Source organism: Stigmatopora nigra, chromosome 23 (assembly GCF_051989575.1).
Source record: "Stigmatopora nigra isolate UIUO_SnigA chromosome 23, RoL_Snig_1.1, whole genome shotgun sequence".
In the NCBI taxonomy this organism is placed as follows: Eukaryota; Metazoa; Chordata; class Actinopteri; order Syngnathiformes; family Syngnathidae; genus Stigmatopora; species Stigmatopora nigra.
In genome coordinates this window covers 6989132-7009999 of record NC_135530.1, presented here as the reverse complement: position 1 = coordinate 7009999, position 20868 = coordinate 6989132, and the positions used below count along the sequence as shown (strand labels likewise).

Below are 20868 nucleotides of genomic sequence, written 5' to 3'. Positions count from 1 at the left end.
AAATGTGATGCACCGGTCCGATTCCTTGAAATCATCACCCCCCCACCCCCTCCGAAGCTATTCACCGACCAGAAAGGCACAGAGCATGTAGAAGCTGACAAAGTAGATAATTGCAAACTGGCTCCCGCAGTCTTCGTGGATGGTGACGTTCTCATTGGTGGATCCTTTCTCACAGGGACGGTTGGGCGAGCACGCCAACATGATCTCCTGCCAAGCCTCACCCGTCGCACATCTTGGAGAAATCAGAAAACACAACCTCTTGTTTATCTGCAATTCCTCTAATCCAAACGTGTGGCCCGCGGGCCAAAAGTTGTCCCCCCCCCGCTAAGGGTTCTGTTCCTAATGCATGTACAGAATTAAATGCGTTCATTTTTTCAACAAAGGGCGCCGCAAAACCAGATGTTTGTGAGTTGTGTGCACTTTCCTTCATTTCCGATTCTTTCATTGCACCCCCCCCCGCCCCCCCGCCGTCAAAATGGCGCCTTTAATGGATTCCAATGAGTTAAAAAGGAACCTGTTAGGTTTATCATTATTATAAATTTGCTTGAAGTATAATCATTATATATCTGCTTGCAATGAAGTTTAGTGACATTATGTTGGGTTTATTCTGTATTACTATTATACATATATGTGTAGTTATTCATTTCTTTGTTAAATCATTAAATTATTCCTTCTATTCGTGACACACTTCAGGCTTCTTTATGTAATTGTTATATGATTGTTAGGTCAAATGAAGGCGTGATTGTTTTTATCCAAATGCCTTAAAGTCGTACAAAAATGTTCGAGAGGATACTTTTGAAGATGTATCTTCCCTTGAGGTTCTTATCTGTGATCCAATCTATTTAATTAAATGTCAATAATTGAATAAGATGTCTGCTTTCAGTTATTGATAATTACAAAGAAGGGTAATTATTAATGAACCTATCACATTAATACAAGGCATTTTAATACATCTCTTGCAAGAGAAATGCTCGCTCCAAATTAACCAAAACTTTTGGTCGCCGGTCTTTTGGTCGCCGGTCTTTTGGTGACGGAGAGTTTACTGTTGAAACCAGCTCTCAAAATTATAATTATGAGGGAAAGTTTAATGTCTAAGAGACAGAGAGTTTAATGTCTAAGAGAGAGTTTAATGTGAAAGAGAGAGTTTAATGTCTAAGAGAGAGTTTAATGTCTAAGAGAGAGTCCAAGTACTGTTTAATATCCAAGTACTGTTTAATATCCAAGTACTGTTTTATATCTAAGTACTGTTTAATATCTAAGTACTGTTTAATTTCTAAGTACTGTTTAATATCTGAGTACTGTTTAATATCTATGTACTGTTTAATATCTAAGCACTGTTAAAACCAGCTCTCAAAATGATATTCATGAGATAGTTTGATATCCAAATATCTACTGTTTTCAACATTACTTAGACATTAAACAGTACTTAGATATTAAACAGTACTTAGATATTAAACAGTACTTAGATATTAAACAGTACTTAGATATTAAACAGTACTTAGATATTAAACAGTACTTAGACATTAAACAGTAGTTAGATATTAAACAGTACTTAGATATTAAACTGTACTTAGATATTAAACAGTACTTAGATATTAAACAGTACTTAGATATTAAACAGTAGTTAGATATTAAACTCTCTCTCAAAAATGTAATTTTGAGAGCTGGTTTCAACAGTAAACTCTCTGTCACCATTGACCGGCGACCAAAAGACCGGCGACCAAAAGATCGGCGACCGAATGTCTGAGCACCCCAAGCATGTGTGTGTGGAATCAGAAAACAATTCCATAAGTGGGTCGGTCTTGGAAGCTTGGAAATGTTCCTCACCTGAAAAGCAGCAAGACCGCCTGGGGGAAGGTCTGGAAATTGTTGTTCCTGTTGATCTGCGTGTAGTCCCGCAACGCTATCTTGCCAAACATCTGCACAGGAGCGCAACACATCAGTTTCTTTGGCCAATGAAGTCTCGTAGAGAGGCGCTTTACCTGCATGCCAATGACGGCGTAGATGAAGAAGAGCATCACGATGAGCAGCGCCACGTAAGGTAGAGCCTAAAGAGAGTGGATGCAGATGACTCTTCATTTCTCCCCAAAATGATGTTGACATCTTTTGCTTTGTTTTTTTTTTTTGGTTGCGTTGTTACCTGGAAGGACTTGATGAAGGTCCACAGTAGCGTCCGGATACCTTCCCCACGGGACAGCAGCTTGACCAATCGCATGACGCGGAAGAGCCGGAAGAAAGTGATGGAGATGCGGGCGCTCTCCTCCGAGTTCTGCAGCCCCTTTTTTAGGACATTGTTGGCCACAATTACCCTATTTTCTTGGGTATAAGCCGTATTTGTAACGCAAAAGAATGACTGAATCAAGGGTATGGCTTATAGGCGCATAAGACTTACAGCGTTGCTCGACAGAAATACCTCGACATACGAGCTATTTGAGATGCGGGTAGATTTTCGAGCCAATATTTATTTCCAGATACGAGACAAAATTTGATATGTGAGACAATATTTATTTTGAGATGCGAGACAATTTTTTATATATGAGAAATTTTGATATACCAGATAAATTTTGATATACGAGACAAATTTTGATATAAGAGAAATTTTGATATACAAGATAAATTTTGATATACGAGACACATTTTGATATAAGAGCCAATATTTATCTTGAGATACGAGACACTTTGATATACGAGACAAATTTTGATAGACTCAAATTTTGATCGACTCAAATTTTGATCGACTCAAATTTTGATCGACTCAAATTTTGATCGACTCAAATTTTGATAGACTCAAATTTTGATAGACTCAAATTTTGATAGACTCAAATTTTGATAGACTCAAATTTTGTTAGACTCAAATTTTGTTAGACTCAAATTTTGTTAGACTCAAATTTTGATAGACACAAATTTTGATAGACACAAATTTTGATAGACACAAATTTTGATAGACACAAATTTTTATATATGAGCCAATATTTATCTTGAGATACGAAACAAATTTGAATAGAAGAGCCAATATTTAACTCGAGATATGAGACAAATTTTGATATTCGAGCCAATATTTATCTTGACACATTTAGATATGCGAGAAATATTTTGATATACGAGCCAATATTTATCTTGAGATACAAGACACATTTTGATATACGAGACAAATTTTTACATACGACACAAATTTTGATAGACAAATTATGATATACGAGCTAATATTTATCTTGAGATACGAGACGAATTTGGATATAAGAGCCATTCTGGGTGATCTCGGGCTGATCAGCGTTCCAATAAATCACTTTTGGAGGGAGGAAACAACTGGGGAGTTTCAGGTGGATTAAGATATTTTATCTCCTGGAATACATTTCTATCACCACGCTTGACAAATCTCATTTTCACCCTTTCTGGCGGTTTGCTTTTACCATCAAACCCCCCCGTGACTGACGCGCTCGCCTCGCCAGATATTTTTGGGATGGAAATTTGTCAGCGGACCAGATTTCGGTGGCTTTCTTTTGTGTCCCAGTAGTCGATGATAAAATATTCAGCTACCTCCCGCAATGCTTTATGCTTTTCATAATACGCTTTGATTTATTTATGCCAATGCTCCGTCTCCAGCCGCAAAATTTAGACGTGACGTACAGTGGTTTCAATTCGCTGGTATCGAAAAATTAGGAAAAAGTACCACAAAATAAGAAAAAGTCACAAAGAATTTGTTTGTCGCCAAGCATTCCGTTTTGGGGATATTGTCATTCTCCAAACACCTCGTGGGAAAAGGCGCTCTTCTGAGGCGGTGATGTTACAATTACCCGGTAATCGGACGTTTGGTCGCCAGTCTTTTGGTTGCCAGTCAAATGGTGACAGAGTTTACTGTTGAAACCAGCTCTCAAAATTATATTCATGAGAGAGAGTTTAATATCTCAGCGGGCGAGTTTAATATCTCAGTACTGTTTAATATCTAAGTACTGTTTAATATCTAAGTACTGTGTAATATATAAGTACTGTTTAATATCCTAGTACTGTTTAATATATAAGTACTGTTTAATATCTAAGTACTGTTGAAAACAGTAAATATTTAGATATCAAACTCAAATGAATATGATTTTGAGAGCTAGTTTCAACAGTACTTAGATATTAAACAGTACTTAGATATTAAACAGTACTTAGATATTAAACAGTACTTAGATATTAAAAAGTACTTAGATAGCAAACTATACTTAGATATTAAAAAAGTACTTAGATATTAAAAAAATACTTAGATATTAAACAGTACTTAGATATTTTAACAGTACTTAGATATTATACAGTACTTAGATATTAAAAATACTTAGATATTAAACAGTACTTGGATATTAAACTGTACTTAGATATTAAACTCTCTCTTAGATATTAAACTGTACTTAGATATTAAACTCTCTCTCCTGGATATTAAACTCTCTCTCCTGGATATTAAACTCTCTCTCATGAATATAATTTTGTGAGCTGGCTTCAACAGCTGTCACCATTTGACCAAAAGGGACCAAAAGACCGGTGACCAAAAGACGGGTGACCAAAAGAACAATTGCTTCAAACGAGCATTGAAGGGAAGCTCATGGGTGAAAGCGAAGAGTTTGACATGTGATTAAAAAGTGTCATCGTGATGGCTTGCACTGGACATGACACCCAAAAATGGAAGCGGGGGTGGGGTGGGGGGGGGGGATCTTGACGCTGGAGATGGACATACACACGGCGGCGGTGATAGCGCTGGGGGTCATGCTTAGGGTGGTGGTAGGCGAGGTTACCGTCGGAGCGTACCATTGGTCTTACCACGTGAGGGTGAGAGGAGGAAGAGGAGGAAGACGAGGAGTCAGCTGGCTTTAAGGAAAGGTAACAAAGATCAGCAACAGAGCAGCTTTTGGGGTGTGGTGGGAGGTGGGGGGGGGGGGGGGTGTGGCGGTTTGGCTGGGGATTGAATGATGGACCGCAAACACCTTCGATCAGCCTTAACAACAATTGGTATGTGCTGACATGGTAAACACTATGAACATTTAATTACCGTATGATGGAGATACATAAAAATGTATTTTCTTTAGAGTTTTATCTGTTTATCTTTTTTGTATTTTGAAATAAATGACCGTGTCGGCCTCATTGTCTTGCGTTACAGCCTTTTGACTTTGTCACTTTGCAGTTTCGTGCATGTTTAGTCAAAATTTAAGCGCATATAAGCCGTTACGTGGATTGAATCATTATTTTTTGAGTGACAAATAGGCGAGAAAATACGGTAATTGGAGGCAATGTTCTCTCTAAGCTGCGCGCGTGCGCAACTGCGCACTACTCTCGTCTTCTCTGCGCAGCAACAATCATATGGCACACAGTAAATAAAATCTCAACTTCTTTTTTTATACCCCTTTCCCCATGATGGCGCCGTTTACGCGGCAGCCAGTGACAGTAGCTCTGTCCACTCTTAGGTTTTTTGTGTTTTACAGCATGTTTTACATGAAAAATTAGAGGGAACATTGACATGCACCTGCTTATGACGGGTGTGATACTGGTGTGCCTATAGCCAGCAATGATGATGTCGCTCACACTAATACTCATACCTGTCAACCTCTGCCGATAACTGCCCTTATAAATGATTATGATTCCCCGTGCAACCCCCCAAAAAGCATACAAACACCGTACGACGCATGTTTACTCGCGGTAACTTGTTTCTTACTAGGTGGCTAGTCTATTTACTCTATGTATATCTTCGCATGCGCATGTCATCTTTTATCGATATTGCCGTACGCACCGCTAAAAAAATACATACGATTGAGGATAATTTTTGCTGGTATACCGTGACAATAGTAACGATCAATGACAGTAGCGTCGTTGGCTAATAGCCTATGAGACTATCTGGATTTTAGCCAAAACGGTCTTGTTGAGATCGGTTTTCATAAATATTGGCGAACTAAAAAAAAAAACTCCCCCGTACAAAAGTCGGTGTGCGGCGTGCGTACATGATTTGAAATGATAAAAAAACGTATAAAATACGTATACAACGTACAAGTTGACAGGTATGAATACTCAATGCGCTGTCTTTCTGTCCAGACCAACAAAAAAATTAGAGGGAACATTGCTTGGAGGAAAATATTGAAGTTGCTAAATGTGGTTGCTAAATTTGCAAAAATAAAAGTAAAATTTGGTCGTATTTGAAACACCGTTCAGCACAAAAACTCTTTTTAACCGGCGCAAATTGTTGTTTTGGAACTTCGCATCGTGCAGCTAATCGCTAATTCCGTGGCTACTGCACACCAGCTACTGTAGGATGAAAACCGACGCTTTCCTAATCATTTGAAGGCAGCGTGCGAGACGAGCATGGCTTTTACGTGGGGGGAGGGACCGAGCGGCTCTATACTTACGTTAACTTCAGTGATCGCTATGTCAATACAGCTACCCACAACTATCAAGGCATCAAAAGTGTTCCATGCATCGACAAAATAATGCTGCGTGGGGATGGAAAGAACAGAAAGAATGAAAGGGGGAAAAAAATAACATTAGCCAAAACAAAAAAAAAGCAGAAAACAAACACGGCAAGCAAAGATAAATCACAACAACGAAAAAAATAAAATAAAAAGTCCAATCAACGAAAACCAGCATGCTCGACGTACGTGTTGTCAACAAAGTTAGTGCCCGTGGGTCATTGCCAGAATCCAATGAGTAGCCATTTTGGAGTCAAGGATGGAGATGGGGGGGAGGAAGGGAGAAAGAGAGAGAGAGATGGGGAGAGGCGAGTACTTACGTTGATCTCACTGAGAATGACGTCTATTATGCTGCCAATTACGATGAGGAAATCAAACACATTCCAGGGATCGCTAAAGTAACCCTAAACAGGAGGAAGAGGAGGAGGAGGAGGAAGGAGTGGAGGTAAGAGAGGAAGGTTAGAAGGGAAACGCCATCTGCCGCTCCCTCGCCGTCATGACTGGACGTTTGGCCACCGATCTTTTGGTCCCTTTTGTTTAAATTGTGAGAGTTTACTGTTGAAACCAGCTCTCAAAATTATATTCATGACAGAGAGTTTAATATCTAAGAGAGAGAGTTTAATATCTAAGTACTGTTTAATATATAAGTACTGTATAATATCTAAGTACTGTTTAATATCTAAGTACAGTTTAATGTACTGTTTAATATCTAAGTACTGTATAATATCTAAGTACTGTTTAATATCTAAGTACTGTTGAATATCTAAGTACTGTTGAATATCTAAGTACTGTTTAATATCCCAGTATTTTTAATATCCAAGTACTTTTTAATATCGAAGTACTGTATAATATCTAAGTACTGTTTAATATCTAAGTACTGTTGAATATCTAAGTACTGTTGAATATCTAAGTACTGTTTAATATCCCAGTATTTTTAATATCCAAGTACTTTTTAATATCGAAGTACTGTATAATATCTAAGTACTGTTTAATATCTAAGTACTGTTTAATATCTAAGTACTGTTTAATGTCTAAGTGCTGTTTGATATATAAGTACTGTTTAATATTGAAGTACTGTTTAATATCGAATTATTGTTTAATATCAAAGTCCTGTTGAAACCAGCTCTCAAAATTATATTCATGAGAGAGTTCAATATCTAAATATCTACTGTTGATTCATGAGAGTTTGATATCTAAGTACTGTTTAGTATCTAACTACTGTTAAATATCTAAGTACTGTTAAATATTTAAGTACTGTTGAAACCAGCTTTCAAAATGATATTCATGAGAGAGAGTTTAATATCTAAGTACTGTTTAATATCTAAGTACAATTGAATATCTAAGTACTGTTTAATATCTAAGTACACTTGAATATCTAAGTACAATTTAATATCTAAGTACTGTTTAATATCTAAGTTCAATTGAATATCTAAGTACAATTGAATATCTAAGTACAATTTAATATCTAAGTACAATTTAATATCTAAGTACTGTTTAAAACAGCAGATATTTAGATATTAAACTCTCTCTCATGAATATAATTTCAACAGTAAACTCTCTGTCACCATTTGACCGGCGACCAAAAGACCGGCGATCAAACATCCAAGCACCCTTTGACGTATGGTTCAAATGTAGGAAACTTAGAGGCTGTCATAGAAGGAGATGGGCGTCCGTCCAATCCATTTGAATTGGGATGCGGTAGCCAATGAACCACTGTTGAGCCTACCGCATCAAATAGTTTGGACGTCTCTAGTAGGGATACATTCTTTTCAAATCACAGCCGAGGAATTCAGTAATATGACAGCGGCCATATTAAAGGACGCGGTGGTAGACGGCGTCCAATCGCTTGATTGGACGTCGATCCCCATTTGATATTGCGTTCAAACAAATGGAGGCTAAAATTTGTCGGAGGAGGCAAAGACAAGGGGGAGAATCAGGAGGAAGATTGGATGGATTGGATTTATTCATTAGGTTGAATATTTGGGATTTTTCCCGATTTATCATTTTTTGTTATAAAAAGTATATTAGCGGGATTTTGCACAAGTGGGGGCATGCAAATTCCTGATATTTCTGCATGAATTCCTGAAATGTGTCAATTTTTATCAACAATTGTTAACTGAAATGGCAAAGGACATTTTAGACAGTAGTTGATCCATTTTCAAGACCTTTTCTCGGCTCGGCTTGCAAATGATAAAAAAAACTATAATATACAGTGTTCCCTCGCTTATCGTGGTTAATGAGGACCGGGACCACCTGCGATAAGTGAATTTCCGCTAAGTAGGGATTCCCCTTCAAAAATGCTTAATTTGAATTTAATTCCAAAAAAAAAATAATAATAATAATTTTTTATTTTATTTAATTTTTTAATTTTTTTTACCCCCCTCTATACAGTACACCAGTGTTTCCCAACCACTGTGCCGCGGCACACTGGTGTGCCGTGAGCAATGGTCAGGTGTGCCGTGGGAAATTGCAAGAAGTCATACAATGTGATATTGAGAGAGAAAAATTAATATGAATATAAGGAGATTAAAATGGAACAAGGTTCAAATCAAAATATGATGGACGTTAAATTGTAGATTATACTATTATTCGATTCAAGTTGTCAAACAGTAATTTTTTGCTCTTTCTCTTAGTCGAAATGGAAGTTGTCTGGTTTCTAGGGCATCAACTTTTGCCGACGTAAAGTCTGTGTGAGCACAATTTTTTGGGGGGAATATTAGGAGATTTAAGTAATATTTAGAGAAAAATCATAAAATGATGCGATCAATAGCTTTACTTGGTTATTTGCATCAATCAAACTGGAAGTTGTTCAGGGTCGACAGGCCGCATTTCCGTGACATTAGGTCATTGTGAAAAATTAGATTTTGGAATAATTTTGGATGCGATTTCTGCTGATAAAACTTCGATGAGCATAACTATTATAAATATAGGCGCCAAAGATTTTCAGATGGTGGTGTCCCTTGAGATTTTTTTCAATGCAAAAAGTGTGCCTCGGCTCAAAAAAGGTTGGGATACACTGCAGTACACCATATAGAATACGGGTAGAGAGAGTGAAATTCATGTTATAACAAAAAAAACTGTAAAATATGTTGTCTTAATGCAGTGCTTCTCAATTATTTTCTGTTAGGCCCCCCCCTAGCAAGAAGAAAACTATTCGCCCCCCCCCCCCCCCCACTTCCCACCGTGACTATAAATAAAATCATTTTATAAAATTGTTATAAGTACAACATTTTTTCCTTATTAACATTAAAGAAAAGGAAAAAAGAAAAACTTACAAAGAATAACTTTATTAAATCTTGTTTTAAGTCTGCAACAGAACAGATTTTAAGTGCATCAATGCCTGAAATAAAAAATAAATGAGAGCGCCACTGCCAGCTACTGTAGTGGATGCGCAATTACACTTTATACTAGTACGGCCAAATAAAATCCTGTTCCCCAGGGTTACACGCGCCCCCCCAGGTATCGCACCACGCCCCCCCAGGGGGGCGCGCCCCACTATTTGAGAAGCACTGTCTTAATGTAATATTTGTATTTTATTCATTGATTTTTCCCCCAAAAAATCCGCGATAGCTGCACCGCGACAGCTGCACCGCGAAGTAGCGAGGGAACACTGTATTTGCATGTCCCGGTCTTTAATGGGCGATTATTTCAATTTTCAAATATTGATGGGACTGTCACGAGCAATTTATGCGGGAATAAGAAATTGCAACAAAAAAAAAAAAACGCTACTATGGTTTGGACCAGATTGGACTCACCCTGGGTTTGAAGGCAATCAACTTGAGGATCATTTCCACGGTGAAAAGCCCAGTGAAGAGCATGTTGAGGATATTCATGGCATCGTTGAAGTTCTTGGTCTGGCCGTGATGCTGCAAAGAAACAAAAAGGTACAGTGGGCACGCGTGTGACCGGACATTTTGTCGCCAGTATTTTTGTCGCCAGTATTTTTGTCGCCAGTATTTTTGTCGCCAGTATTTTTGTCGCCAGTATTTTGGTCGCCGGTCTTTTGGTCACCGGTCTTTTGGTCGCCGGTCTTTTGGTCGCCGGTCTGTTGGTCGCCTGTCTTTTAGTCGCCCTCCAAATGGTCACAGAGTTTACTGTTGAAACCAGCTCTCTAAATTATATTCTTGAGAAAGAGTTTAATATCTAAGAGAGAGAGTTTAATATCTAAGAGAGAGAGAGTTTAATATCTAAGTACTGTTAAATATCTAAGTACTGTTGAAACCAGCTCTCAAAATTATATTCATGAGAGAATTTAATATTTAAGTACTGTTGAAAACAGTAGATATTTAGATATTAAACTCTCTCTCATGAATATAATTTTGAGAGCTGGTTTCAACATTACTTTGATATTAAACAGTACTTAGATAATAAAATGAACTCAGATATAAAACTGTACTTAGATATTAAACAGGACTTAGATATTAAACAGTACTTAGATATTAAACAATACTTAGACATTAAACTGTACTTAGATATTAAACTGTACTTAGATATTAAACTGTACTTGGATATTAAACTGTACTTAGATATTAAACTGTACTTAGATATTAAATTCTCTCTCATGAACATAATTTTTTGAGCTGGTTTCAACAGTAAACTCTCTGTCACCATTTGACCGGCGACCAAAATTCGGCGACCAAAATACCGGCAACGAAACGTTCAAGCACCGGGCACGGGGATGGCAGAACGGGAGAACTTGGAGAAGGTCTAAACCCACGGAAGGTATGAAGCTGACAAGCATTTAGCGCTCACCTGCATGGCCAGACAGATGGTGTTGAGAAGGATCAACGTGAACATCAGGTACTCAAAGTAGCTGGAGTTGACCACATACCACACCTTGTACTGGTACGGGTTCTTGGGGATGTATCGACGCAGGGGGCGGGCCTTCAGCGCATACTCAACGCACTGACGCTGCGAGGCAGGAGAAGATCCGGAAGGTGCGGTCAGTCGGTCGGTCTGTCAGCGAGCTGGCGGACGGGGAAGGCATTACCTGGTTCTTATCCAGCTCGCAGTTCTTGTACTCCTGCTCGCCTTGCTCCTGGAAGGTGACGATGACGAAACCCACGAAGATATTCATCATGAAGAAGGCGATGATGATGATATAGATGATGAAAAAGATGGAAATGACCACGCGGTAGTTGTAGATGGGCCCCACGTCCTCAGTGTGAGAGTCGATGGCCTTGTAGAGGAGCCTGTGGGGACGGTAGAGGACAACCGTGACGGCCCGTGAACCAGTGTGGGTTTCAAACGGGAGCGGCGCAAACGTGTCGACACGTACCCCGGCCAGCCCTCGAAAGTGGACACGGCGAATAGGGCCATCATGCCTTGCAGGACGTCGTCAAAGTTGAACTCGCTGTTCTCCCAAAGCCTCAAAGCTCTTTCGGGTTTGGCCACGTCTCCGTCTTTGTACTTGATGTAAGAGCCCCTGACGAGCAGCGAGCCATTGGTTGGCGCCCTTCGGTCCATTCGTATCATGCAGTCGCTTGAGGCTTACCTGCAATCCGCCTTTGTTTGTTTGGAACTGTCCGTGCAGAAGAAGAACTTGCCCTGTGGACGTTGAGTTGTTGGTGTCAGTGAGCGGGAAAGTGGAAGACGGTAAGGCGTCGGTGCCGTTTTACCTTGAAAAGTTGCACTCCGATGCAGGCGAACATGAACTGGAGCAAGGTGGTGACGATGACTATGTTGCCGATGGTCCTGATGGCCACGAAAACGCACTGCACCACGTGCTAGAGAAGGCCAAGAAAAGCATGTTAATCTAGAATCCTTATAAAGCATGATTTATGATTTATGTGAGCATACCTGTCAACTTGTATGTTTTATACGTATTTTATACGTTTTTTTTCACCATTTCAAATTATGTACGCCGTACACCGACTTTTGTACGGGGAATTTTTTTTTCATTTTTTTTTAAATCGACAATATTTATGAAAACCGATCTCAACAAGACCGTTTTGGCTAAAATCCAGAGAGTCCCGTAGGCTGGTAGCCAACGACGCTACTGTCATCGATCATTACTATTGTCACGGTATACCAGGAAAAATTATCCTCAATCGTATGTATTTTTTTTAGCGGTGCGTACGGCAATATCGATAAAGGATGACATGCGCATGCGTAGATATACATAGAGTAAATATCGTGGAAGCAAGCATGGAGGAGCCAACTAGTAAGAAACGAGTTACCGCGAGTAAACATGCGTCGTACGGTGTTTGTACTGTTTTTTGGGGGGGTTTGTACGGGGAATCATAATCATTTATAAGGGCAGTCATCGGCAGAGGTTGACAATGTATGTGTGAGTGTGTGTGTGTGTGTGTGTCTGTATGTTAAGATTATCTCGCTGCGTTTGTCCAAACCATACAGCGTAGAGAGTTGAATGTTTTTATGGTGGCCAGAAATAGCTGTCAGATCCTAACAGTACTCCCATTTTTCTAAAAAGATTTTTTTTTCAATAGCACAACAATTGTGTTTTGGTTCTAAACAAGCATTGCTTGTGAACATGCAGTAATCCCTCGATTATCGCGGATAATGTAGACCAGGCATGCCCGCGACAAATGAAAAACCGTGAAGTAGGGTCACCCCTCTAAGAAAAAAAAAAGAGTATAAATACCGTATTTTCACGACTATAAGGCACACTTAAGTCTTAAATTTTATCCAAAATAGACAGGGTGCCTTATAACCCAGTGTGTTTTATAAATGGACAAAAATAAAATGTCATCTTTAAGAGGAAAATAATATATATACCGTATTTTCACGACAATAAGGCGCACATAAAAGTCTTAAATTTTCTCTAAAATAGACAAGGCGACTTATAATCCAGTGTGCTTTATATATGGAAAAAATAAAAATGTCGTCTTTAAGAGAAAAATAAATATATATACCGTATTTTCACAAACATGAGGCACACTTAAAAGTCTTAAATTTTCTCCAAAATAGACAGGGCACCTTACAATCCAGTGTGCTTTATATTAGGGAAAAAAAAATAAAATGTATCATTCATTGAGGATGCGCCTTATAAAGCAGTGCGCCTTATAATGCAATGCGCCTCACAGTCGTGAAAATAGGGTAATATTTTTTTTCCTTCAATGCTGAGTCCTATAAGCAAGCGGGGGAGTGGCTTCTGTATTTCAGCGTGAATTTTCACATTTTGATGAACTTTAAAATGTTTTTTTTGCAATTTACTTTTTTTTTTTTACTTCATTGCTGAGTTCTAATGGCAGAGCACATGGGAATGGCCTCCGCTGGCAAGTTGGACTTTCACATCTTTATGAATAAAACAAAACAAAACCATAAAATAAAATAAATTCCCCAGAAAAAAATCTGCCATGTAGTGAAACCACAAAAGTTGAATCCACGATATTCGAGGGATTACTGTATATATGTGTACACTTGAAAGATTGTGTAGCAGGAGCTTTGTAATGAAATATTTTGGAAACTCAGGTGGTATCTGTATATTTAACAGTATTGTCCCAGTTCCATTTCTTGGCTGACCTTTAGACCTTTGGCTCTGTTGATGGCCCGCAGAGGTCGGAGCACTCGCAGAACTCGCAGGATCTTCACCACATTGATTGCGCTGGACCTGGAACATCAATACGTAGTAAAGACAAAAGGACACTATTCTCTGACAAGATATTCCATCCATCTTCCAAAAAGCACTTAGTCCTTCATGTTGTGCATTTAAGACGTTTAAACACAAAACTCTAGTACATCTTCTCACTCAGTCTGGTGACACAAACAACACAAATACCACAAAAACATCTAAAGGGGGTTCACCAGTCTGCTTTTTTCAGTCAGTTCCTTCAAATTGGAAACAAATCTGTAGAATCTCAATAAAATTCAAAATCCTAAACCAAAAAGTTCCATGACCGGACGTTTGGTCGCCAGTCTTTTGGTCGCCGGTGAATGGTGACAGAGAGTTTACTGTTGAAACCAAAATTATATTCATGGGAGCGAGTTTAATATCTAAGAGAGAGAGAGAGAGTTAAATATCTAATAGAGAGATTAATATCCAAGAGAGAGAATTTAATATCTAAGAGGGAGAGTTTAATATCTAAGAGAGTATAATATCGAAGTACTGTTTAATATCTAAGTACTGTTTAGTATCTAAGTACTGTTTAGTATTTAAGTACTGTTTAATATCTAAGTATTGTTTAATATCTAAGTACTGTTTAATATCTAAATACTGTTTAATGTCTAAATACTGTTTAATATCAAAGTACTGTTTAATATCTTAGTACTGTTGAAATCAGCTCTCAAAATTATATTCATGACAGTTTCATATCTAAATATCTACTGTTTTCAACCGTACCGATATTAAACAGTAATTAGAGATTAAACAGTAATTAGATATTAAACAGTAATTAGATATTAAACAGTAATTAGATATTAAACAGTAATTAGATATTAAACAGTAATTAGATATTAAACAGTAATTAGATATTAAACAGTAATTAGATATTAAACAGTAATTAGATATTAAACAGTAATTAGATATTAAACAGTAATTAGATATTAAACAGTAATTAGATATTAAACAGTAATTAGATATTAAACAGTAATTAGATATTAAACAGTAATTAGATATTAAACATTAATTAGATATTAAACAGTAATTAGATATTAAACAGTAATTAGATATTAAACAGTAATTAGATATTAAACAGTAATTAGATATTAAACTCTCTTTCTTAGACATTAAACTCTCTCTCATGAATATAATTTTGAGAGCTGGTTTCAACAGTAAACTCTCTGTCACCATTTGACCGGCAACCAAAAGACCGGCGACCAAACGTCCGAACACCAAAAGTTCAAGTTGGTATCGGCGATACTGATCCGAAACCAACACATGGCGCAAATACGCAACAAAACGACGACACCTGGCCGTCATTTGCTACGCACTCACACACGACAGAAAGTGACACACAAAGTGCAAGCAAACGGTGCTAGAAGGAAAGTGTGAGTTCAAACATTGTGTGCCCAACACAAAAGCATCTAACGGCCAAATTAGATGAAGACGTTGACATTTGGATCTTTTATTTTGCGGAGAAAAAAAATGGCTGCCCTTTGACCGACATTTTTTTCTTCACGCCATCAAAATGCCAACGCATCACTTTGAGGGTGTGAAGGAAGAGTGGGAGCAAAAAAAGGGGCGGGGCTCGCCTTCTGACAGGAAAGTGAAAGGCGCTGGAAGGTAGCCAATGGCGCGGGACGACGTCGCTGACGTGTCACAGTCAAAGAGGTCGGCGGGACATGGCGTGCAGCCATGGTGACGCCAATAAAAACAGGTGTCATAAATGGAGAAAGTGGTGCTGGGAAAAGTGCCCGTCACCGTTAACCGGCCGCCCAATCGCGCAAGTGCTCATACTTCCTCCACTTAATTAAAGAGATGAAGCATTGGTCTCTTTTATGAATGCGTGACTGGACGTTTGGTCGCCGGTCTTCTGGTCACCGGTCAAATGTACTTAGATATTAAATTCTGTCTCATGAATACAATTTTGAGAGAGAGTTTAATATCTAAGAGAGAAGTTTCATATCTAAGTAATGTTTAATATCAAAGTACGGTTTAATATCTAAGTACTGTTTACTATCTAAGTAATGTTTAATATCTAATTACTGTTTAATGTCCAAGTACTGTTGAAACCAGCTCTCAAATTATGTTCATGAGAGAAAGTTTAATATCTAATTATCTACTGTTTTCAACAGTAATTAGATATTAAACAGTATTTAGATATTAAGCTCTCTTAGATATTAAACTCTCTCTCATGAATATAATTTTGTGAGCTGCTTTCAACAATACTTAAATATTAAGCAGTACTGAGATATTATAACAGTACTTAGATATTAAGCAGTATTTAGATATTAAAACAGTACTTAGATATCTTAAACTCTCTCTCTTCGACACTCTTTTAAATATTAAACTCTCTCTCTTAGTGTTTAAACAGTACTTAGATATTAAACTCTCTCTTAGATATAAAACTCCCTCTTAGATATTAAACTCTCTCTCATGAATAAAATTTTGAGAGCTGGTTTCAAAAGTAAACCAGCTCTCAAAATTATATTCATGAGAGAGAGTTTAATATCTAAGAGAGAGAGTTTAATATGTAAGTACTCTTTAATATCCAAGTACTGTTTAATATTTAAGTACTGTTTAATATCTAAGTACTGTTGAAAACAGTAGATATCTAGATATTAAACTCTCATAAATATAATTTTGAGAGCTGGCTTCAACAGTAAACTCTCTGTCACCATTTGACTGGCGACCAAAAGACCGGCGACCAAACGTCCGAGCACCTATGAACGTTGCGCATTCCGCCAATTGGAGCGTCCGTAGCACCCGAGAGCAACTGTGACAGTCCGACGACATCCCGCGCGCTCTTTACCTTTGACGGAAAACGTTACGCCGTTTCTCTATCGCTTCGGAGAGTTCGATTGGGAGCGTTGACGAAATGGAGTCCAAATCGTCGGTGGAAAGAATCGTGGGTGAACGATACCAACAGGCGTGTCAATTTGTCTTTTGGCTCCGACGACGAACTCTCCCAAACGAGAGAATTTGGAACTGAAAGGAGGGACTGTCAGACACAGTGAAGGTGTGTGAGGTCATACGGAGAGTAAGCACTAATATGGACTTACGTCGAGAAGTCTAGTCTATTCAAGAGTTAGAAACAGAGAGCGTAGCATAACGTATTAAACACGAGGAATATCACAGTCTTCCAATAACTTCTAAGCTGGAAGAAGCAGAGGACATCTTTATTATTAAGGACAAAGAGCATGTGTGTGGTTTGGGGGAGTGGAAAACTTGAGCCGGGCCAATTTTCCAAGCAAAACATTTGTGGTGGATTAATTCTGGAATACTATTATATATATATATGTGTGTGCATTTAATCATTTTTGTATGAGAGCTTCTTCTATTTGTATGGGGCGAGCTCGGGATCGTAACATGTCACCGGGTTTACCTGTTTACTGGAAGATAGGTCTGACCTTTACCCCAGAATGCAGACCTAGAAGGACACTTAAGAAATTGCTGATGCAGCGTGATCGCTATCCAACAACCTTCGTGATCACTGGCATATTTTTGTAAATCGTGACGCTCTTTTCGCTTGATTACAGAATTGTTTTGCCGAATGGAGGCTTGTTTGTTTAATTTCCAACGGAGTTGTTTTTGAGTTCCAATCTTAATTGTTATTATTGAATACCTGATATGCGATGATTATTACACCTGTTGTTTTTGCTTACGCAATTGGATTAATCAATAATCTTGTAATTGTTTTGATTTATGGCCTTAAATGGGCAGGAGAAATTACCGCTGGCAGAATAATTTGTTGACGAGGACAATAATTATACTTTTATATAATTATAAAACAATACAGGGGGACATCTGATTCAATAATATATATATATATATATATATATATATATATATATATATATATATATATATATATATATATATATATATATATATATATATATATATATGTATATGTATGTATATGTATGTACATGTATGTATATGTATATGTATATGTATATATATGTATATGTATATATATGTATATGTATATATATGTATATGTATATATATATGTATATGTATATATATATATATATATATATATATATATATATATATATATATATATATATATATATATATATATATATATATATATATATATATATATATATATATATATATATATATATATATATATACACACATATATACACATATATACATATACATACATATACATACATATACATACATATACATACATATACATACATATACATACATACATATACATATACATATACATATACATATATATATATATATATATATATATATATATATATATATATATATATATATATATATATATATATATATATATATATATATATATATATATATATATATATATATATATATATATATATATATATATATATATATATATATATATATATATATATATATATATATATATATATATATATATATATATATATATATATATATATATATATATATATATATATATATATATATATATATATATATATATATATATATATATATATATATATAAATCAGATGTCCCCCTGTATTGTTTTAGAATTATATTAAAGTATAATTATTGATGAACTTAATAATTTGCCTACTTAGCGAGTTGACAAGTTGATTTGTGACACCGCTGGGTCACAATATAATACACAATATAATATATATATATATATATATATATATATATATATATATATATATATATATATACATATATATATATATATATATATATATATATATATATATATATATATATATATATATATATATATATATATATATATATATATATAAATCAGATGTCCCCCTGTATTGTTTTAGAATTATATTAAAGTATAATTATTGATGAACTTAATAATTTGCCTACTTAGCGAGTTGACAAGTTGATTTGTGACACCGCTGGGCGACTAAACGACCCGTGAAGGCAAAGAGGCGGCGGACATTCGGTGACGTCAATTCAGTGAGGGGGGGGGGATAATTGGCCAAAGTGTTAGCCCATCCATTTGAGAGCAAAAAAACAAAGGCCACGTGATGGAATTTTGGACTTACTGGATCCCAGATGAGATGAGCGAGACGCTGACCACCACCAGATCGAGAATGTTGAAGTAGTTCCTGCAGAAGGAGCCTTTGTGGAGGAAGGCTCCATAGGCCGTCATCTGTTGTCGTGGACCAGAGGCCGTTGACGACATGGGAAGTCATAAGCGACGCCCACTTCACGTACCTTGAGGATGATCTCGATGGTGAACAGCCCCGTGAAGACGTGGTCGGCGTAGCCCAGGATCTGCCAGGAGAGCCCAGAGTGTCAAACCCAAAAGGACTGCATTAAATCTCAAAATATCACGTGGGCTAGACCAGTTTATTTTGGGCCTAAAAAGCCAGCCCTAGATGTCCAATCCATTTTCCCTGAGGGGGGGAGGGTGCATCTAGTGCTGTCAATGGCACTGAGAGTGTGATCGGACGTTTGGTCGCCGGTCAAATGTACTTGGATATTAAACAGTACTTAGATATTAAACTCTCTCTCTTAGATATTAAATTCTCTCTCTTAAATATTAAACTCTCTCTCATGAATATAATTTTGAGAGCTGGTTTCAACAGTACTTAGATATTAAACAGTACTTGGATGTTAAACAGTACTTAGATGTTAAACAGTACTTAGATATTAAACAGTACTTAGATATTAAACTCTCTCTAATGAATATAATTTTGAGAGCTGGTTTCAACAGTACTTAGATATTAAACAGTACTTAGTTATTAAACAGTACTTAGTTATTAAACAGTACTTAGATATTAAACAGTACTTAGATATTAAACAGTACTTAGATGTTAAACAGTACTTAGAGATTAAACAGTACTTAGATATTAAACTCTCCCTAACGAATATAATTTTGAGAGCAGGTTTCAACAGTACTTAGATATTAAACAGTACTTAGATATTAAACAATACTTAGATATTAAACAGTACTTAGACATTAAACAGTACTTAGATGTTAAACAGTACTTAGATATTAAACAGTACTTAGATATTAAACTCTCCCTCATGAATATAATTTTGAGAGCTGGTTTCAACAGTACTTAGATATTAAACAGTACTTAGTTATTAAACAGTACTTAGATATTAAACAGAACTTAGACATTAAACAGTACTAAGATATTAAACAGTACTTAGATATTAAACAGTACATATATATATATTAAACTCTCCCTCCATCATTTGACAGTCGACCAAAAGACCGGCGACCACACGTCCGAGCACCGATCGGACCACCCTGGCCACACATTTGACACCCTCTGGTCAAAGATCCAAAAGGTAAAGATGACGGATGATGGACCGCCGCCATTAAAAGAACCTCATTTCTGAAGGAGTCATTCTTGACCGGATCCTCAGCTGCCAGACTAATACTGCTCAGCAGTATGAAGAAGAGGATGAGGTTGGTGAAGATGTTGTGGTTGACGATTTTATGGCACAGGACCCTGAATCTGAAAAAAATAAATAAAATGACGCGTTTCGATTGGTTGAGCACGAACAAAGAAGCCGGAAGATGGCATTACTTGTTGGTGTGGCTGAAGATGAAGAATGCCCGGGCTTTGGGCATGGGGACTGCCTTCTCCTTGAGCTGGACGTCCGAGAGCGGTCGCGGCCTGGGGCCCACCGGCACGTCGGGCTCCTCGTCGTCTTCGTCGCCTAGTGGGGGAGGAGTCTCAAAAAGTGGAACTTTTTCGCAGAATGTCAGGAGCGTGACTTACCCAAGTAATCGTTGGCAGGATAAGGATTCTTCTCTTCGCTTTCGTCACCGCAGTAATCGTCCATGTTGATCTGAACAAGGTTAAAGTATTTATTTGCATATAAGCCATCACACATATAAGTCGCACCCTGAA

At 37.1% G+C, this 20868-nt stretch overlaps 1 protein-coding gene across 4 annotated transcripts in view; it reads right to left on the bottom strand.

The window, feature by feature from the left end:
- Positions 1 to 20868, bottom strand: part of cacna1c (calcium channel, voltage-dependent, L type, alpha 1C subunit) — a 134411-nt gene that overhangs the window by 12934 nt on the left and 100609 nt on the right. For 3 of the 4 annotated variants that reach the window (XM_077709894.1, XM_077709893.1, XM_077709895.1), the window contains 18 exons: positions 20737 to 20806; positions 20542 to 20674; positions 20340 to 20469; positions 19214 to 19273; positions 19042 to 19148; positions 13911 to 13998; positions 12044 to 12151; positions 11920 to 11972; positions 11704 to 11850; positions 11416 to 11617; positions 11178 to 11336; positions 10181 to 10291; positions 6746 to 6829; positions 4780 to 4839; positions 2141 to 2278; positions 1983 to 2048; positions 1828 to 1919; positions 70 to 232 (listed from right to left, as the gene is read on the bottom strand). In XM_077709894.1, coding sequence (XP_077566020.1) covers positions 70 to 232; positions 1828 to 1919; positions 1983 to 2048; positions 2141 to 2278; positions 4780 to 4839; positions 6746 to 6829; positions 10181 to 10291; positions 11178 to 11336; positions 11416 to 11617; positions 11704 to 11850; positions 11920 to 11972; positions 12044 to 12151; positions 13911 to 13998; positions 19042 to 19148; positions 19214 to 19273; positions 20340 to 20469; positions 20542 to 20674; positions 20737 to 20806 — 1971 coding nt within the window. Of the gene's footprint in view, positions 1 to 69; positions 233 to 1827; positions 1920 to 1982; positions 2049 to 2140; positions 2279 to 4779; positions 4840 to 6745; positions 6830 to 10180; positions 10292 to 11177; positions 11337 to 11415; positions 11618 to 11703; positions 11851 to 11919; positions 11973 to 12043; positions 12152 to 13910; positions 13999 to 17048; positions 17064 to 19041; positions 19149 to 19213; positions 19274 to 20339; positions 20470 to 20541; positions 20675 to 20736; positions 20807 to 20868 lie in introns of all 4 variants that reach the window. The other variant, XM_077709892.1, reaches the window with a different exon arrangement.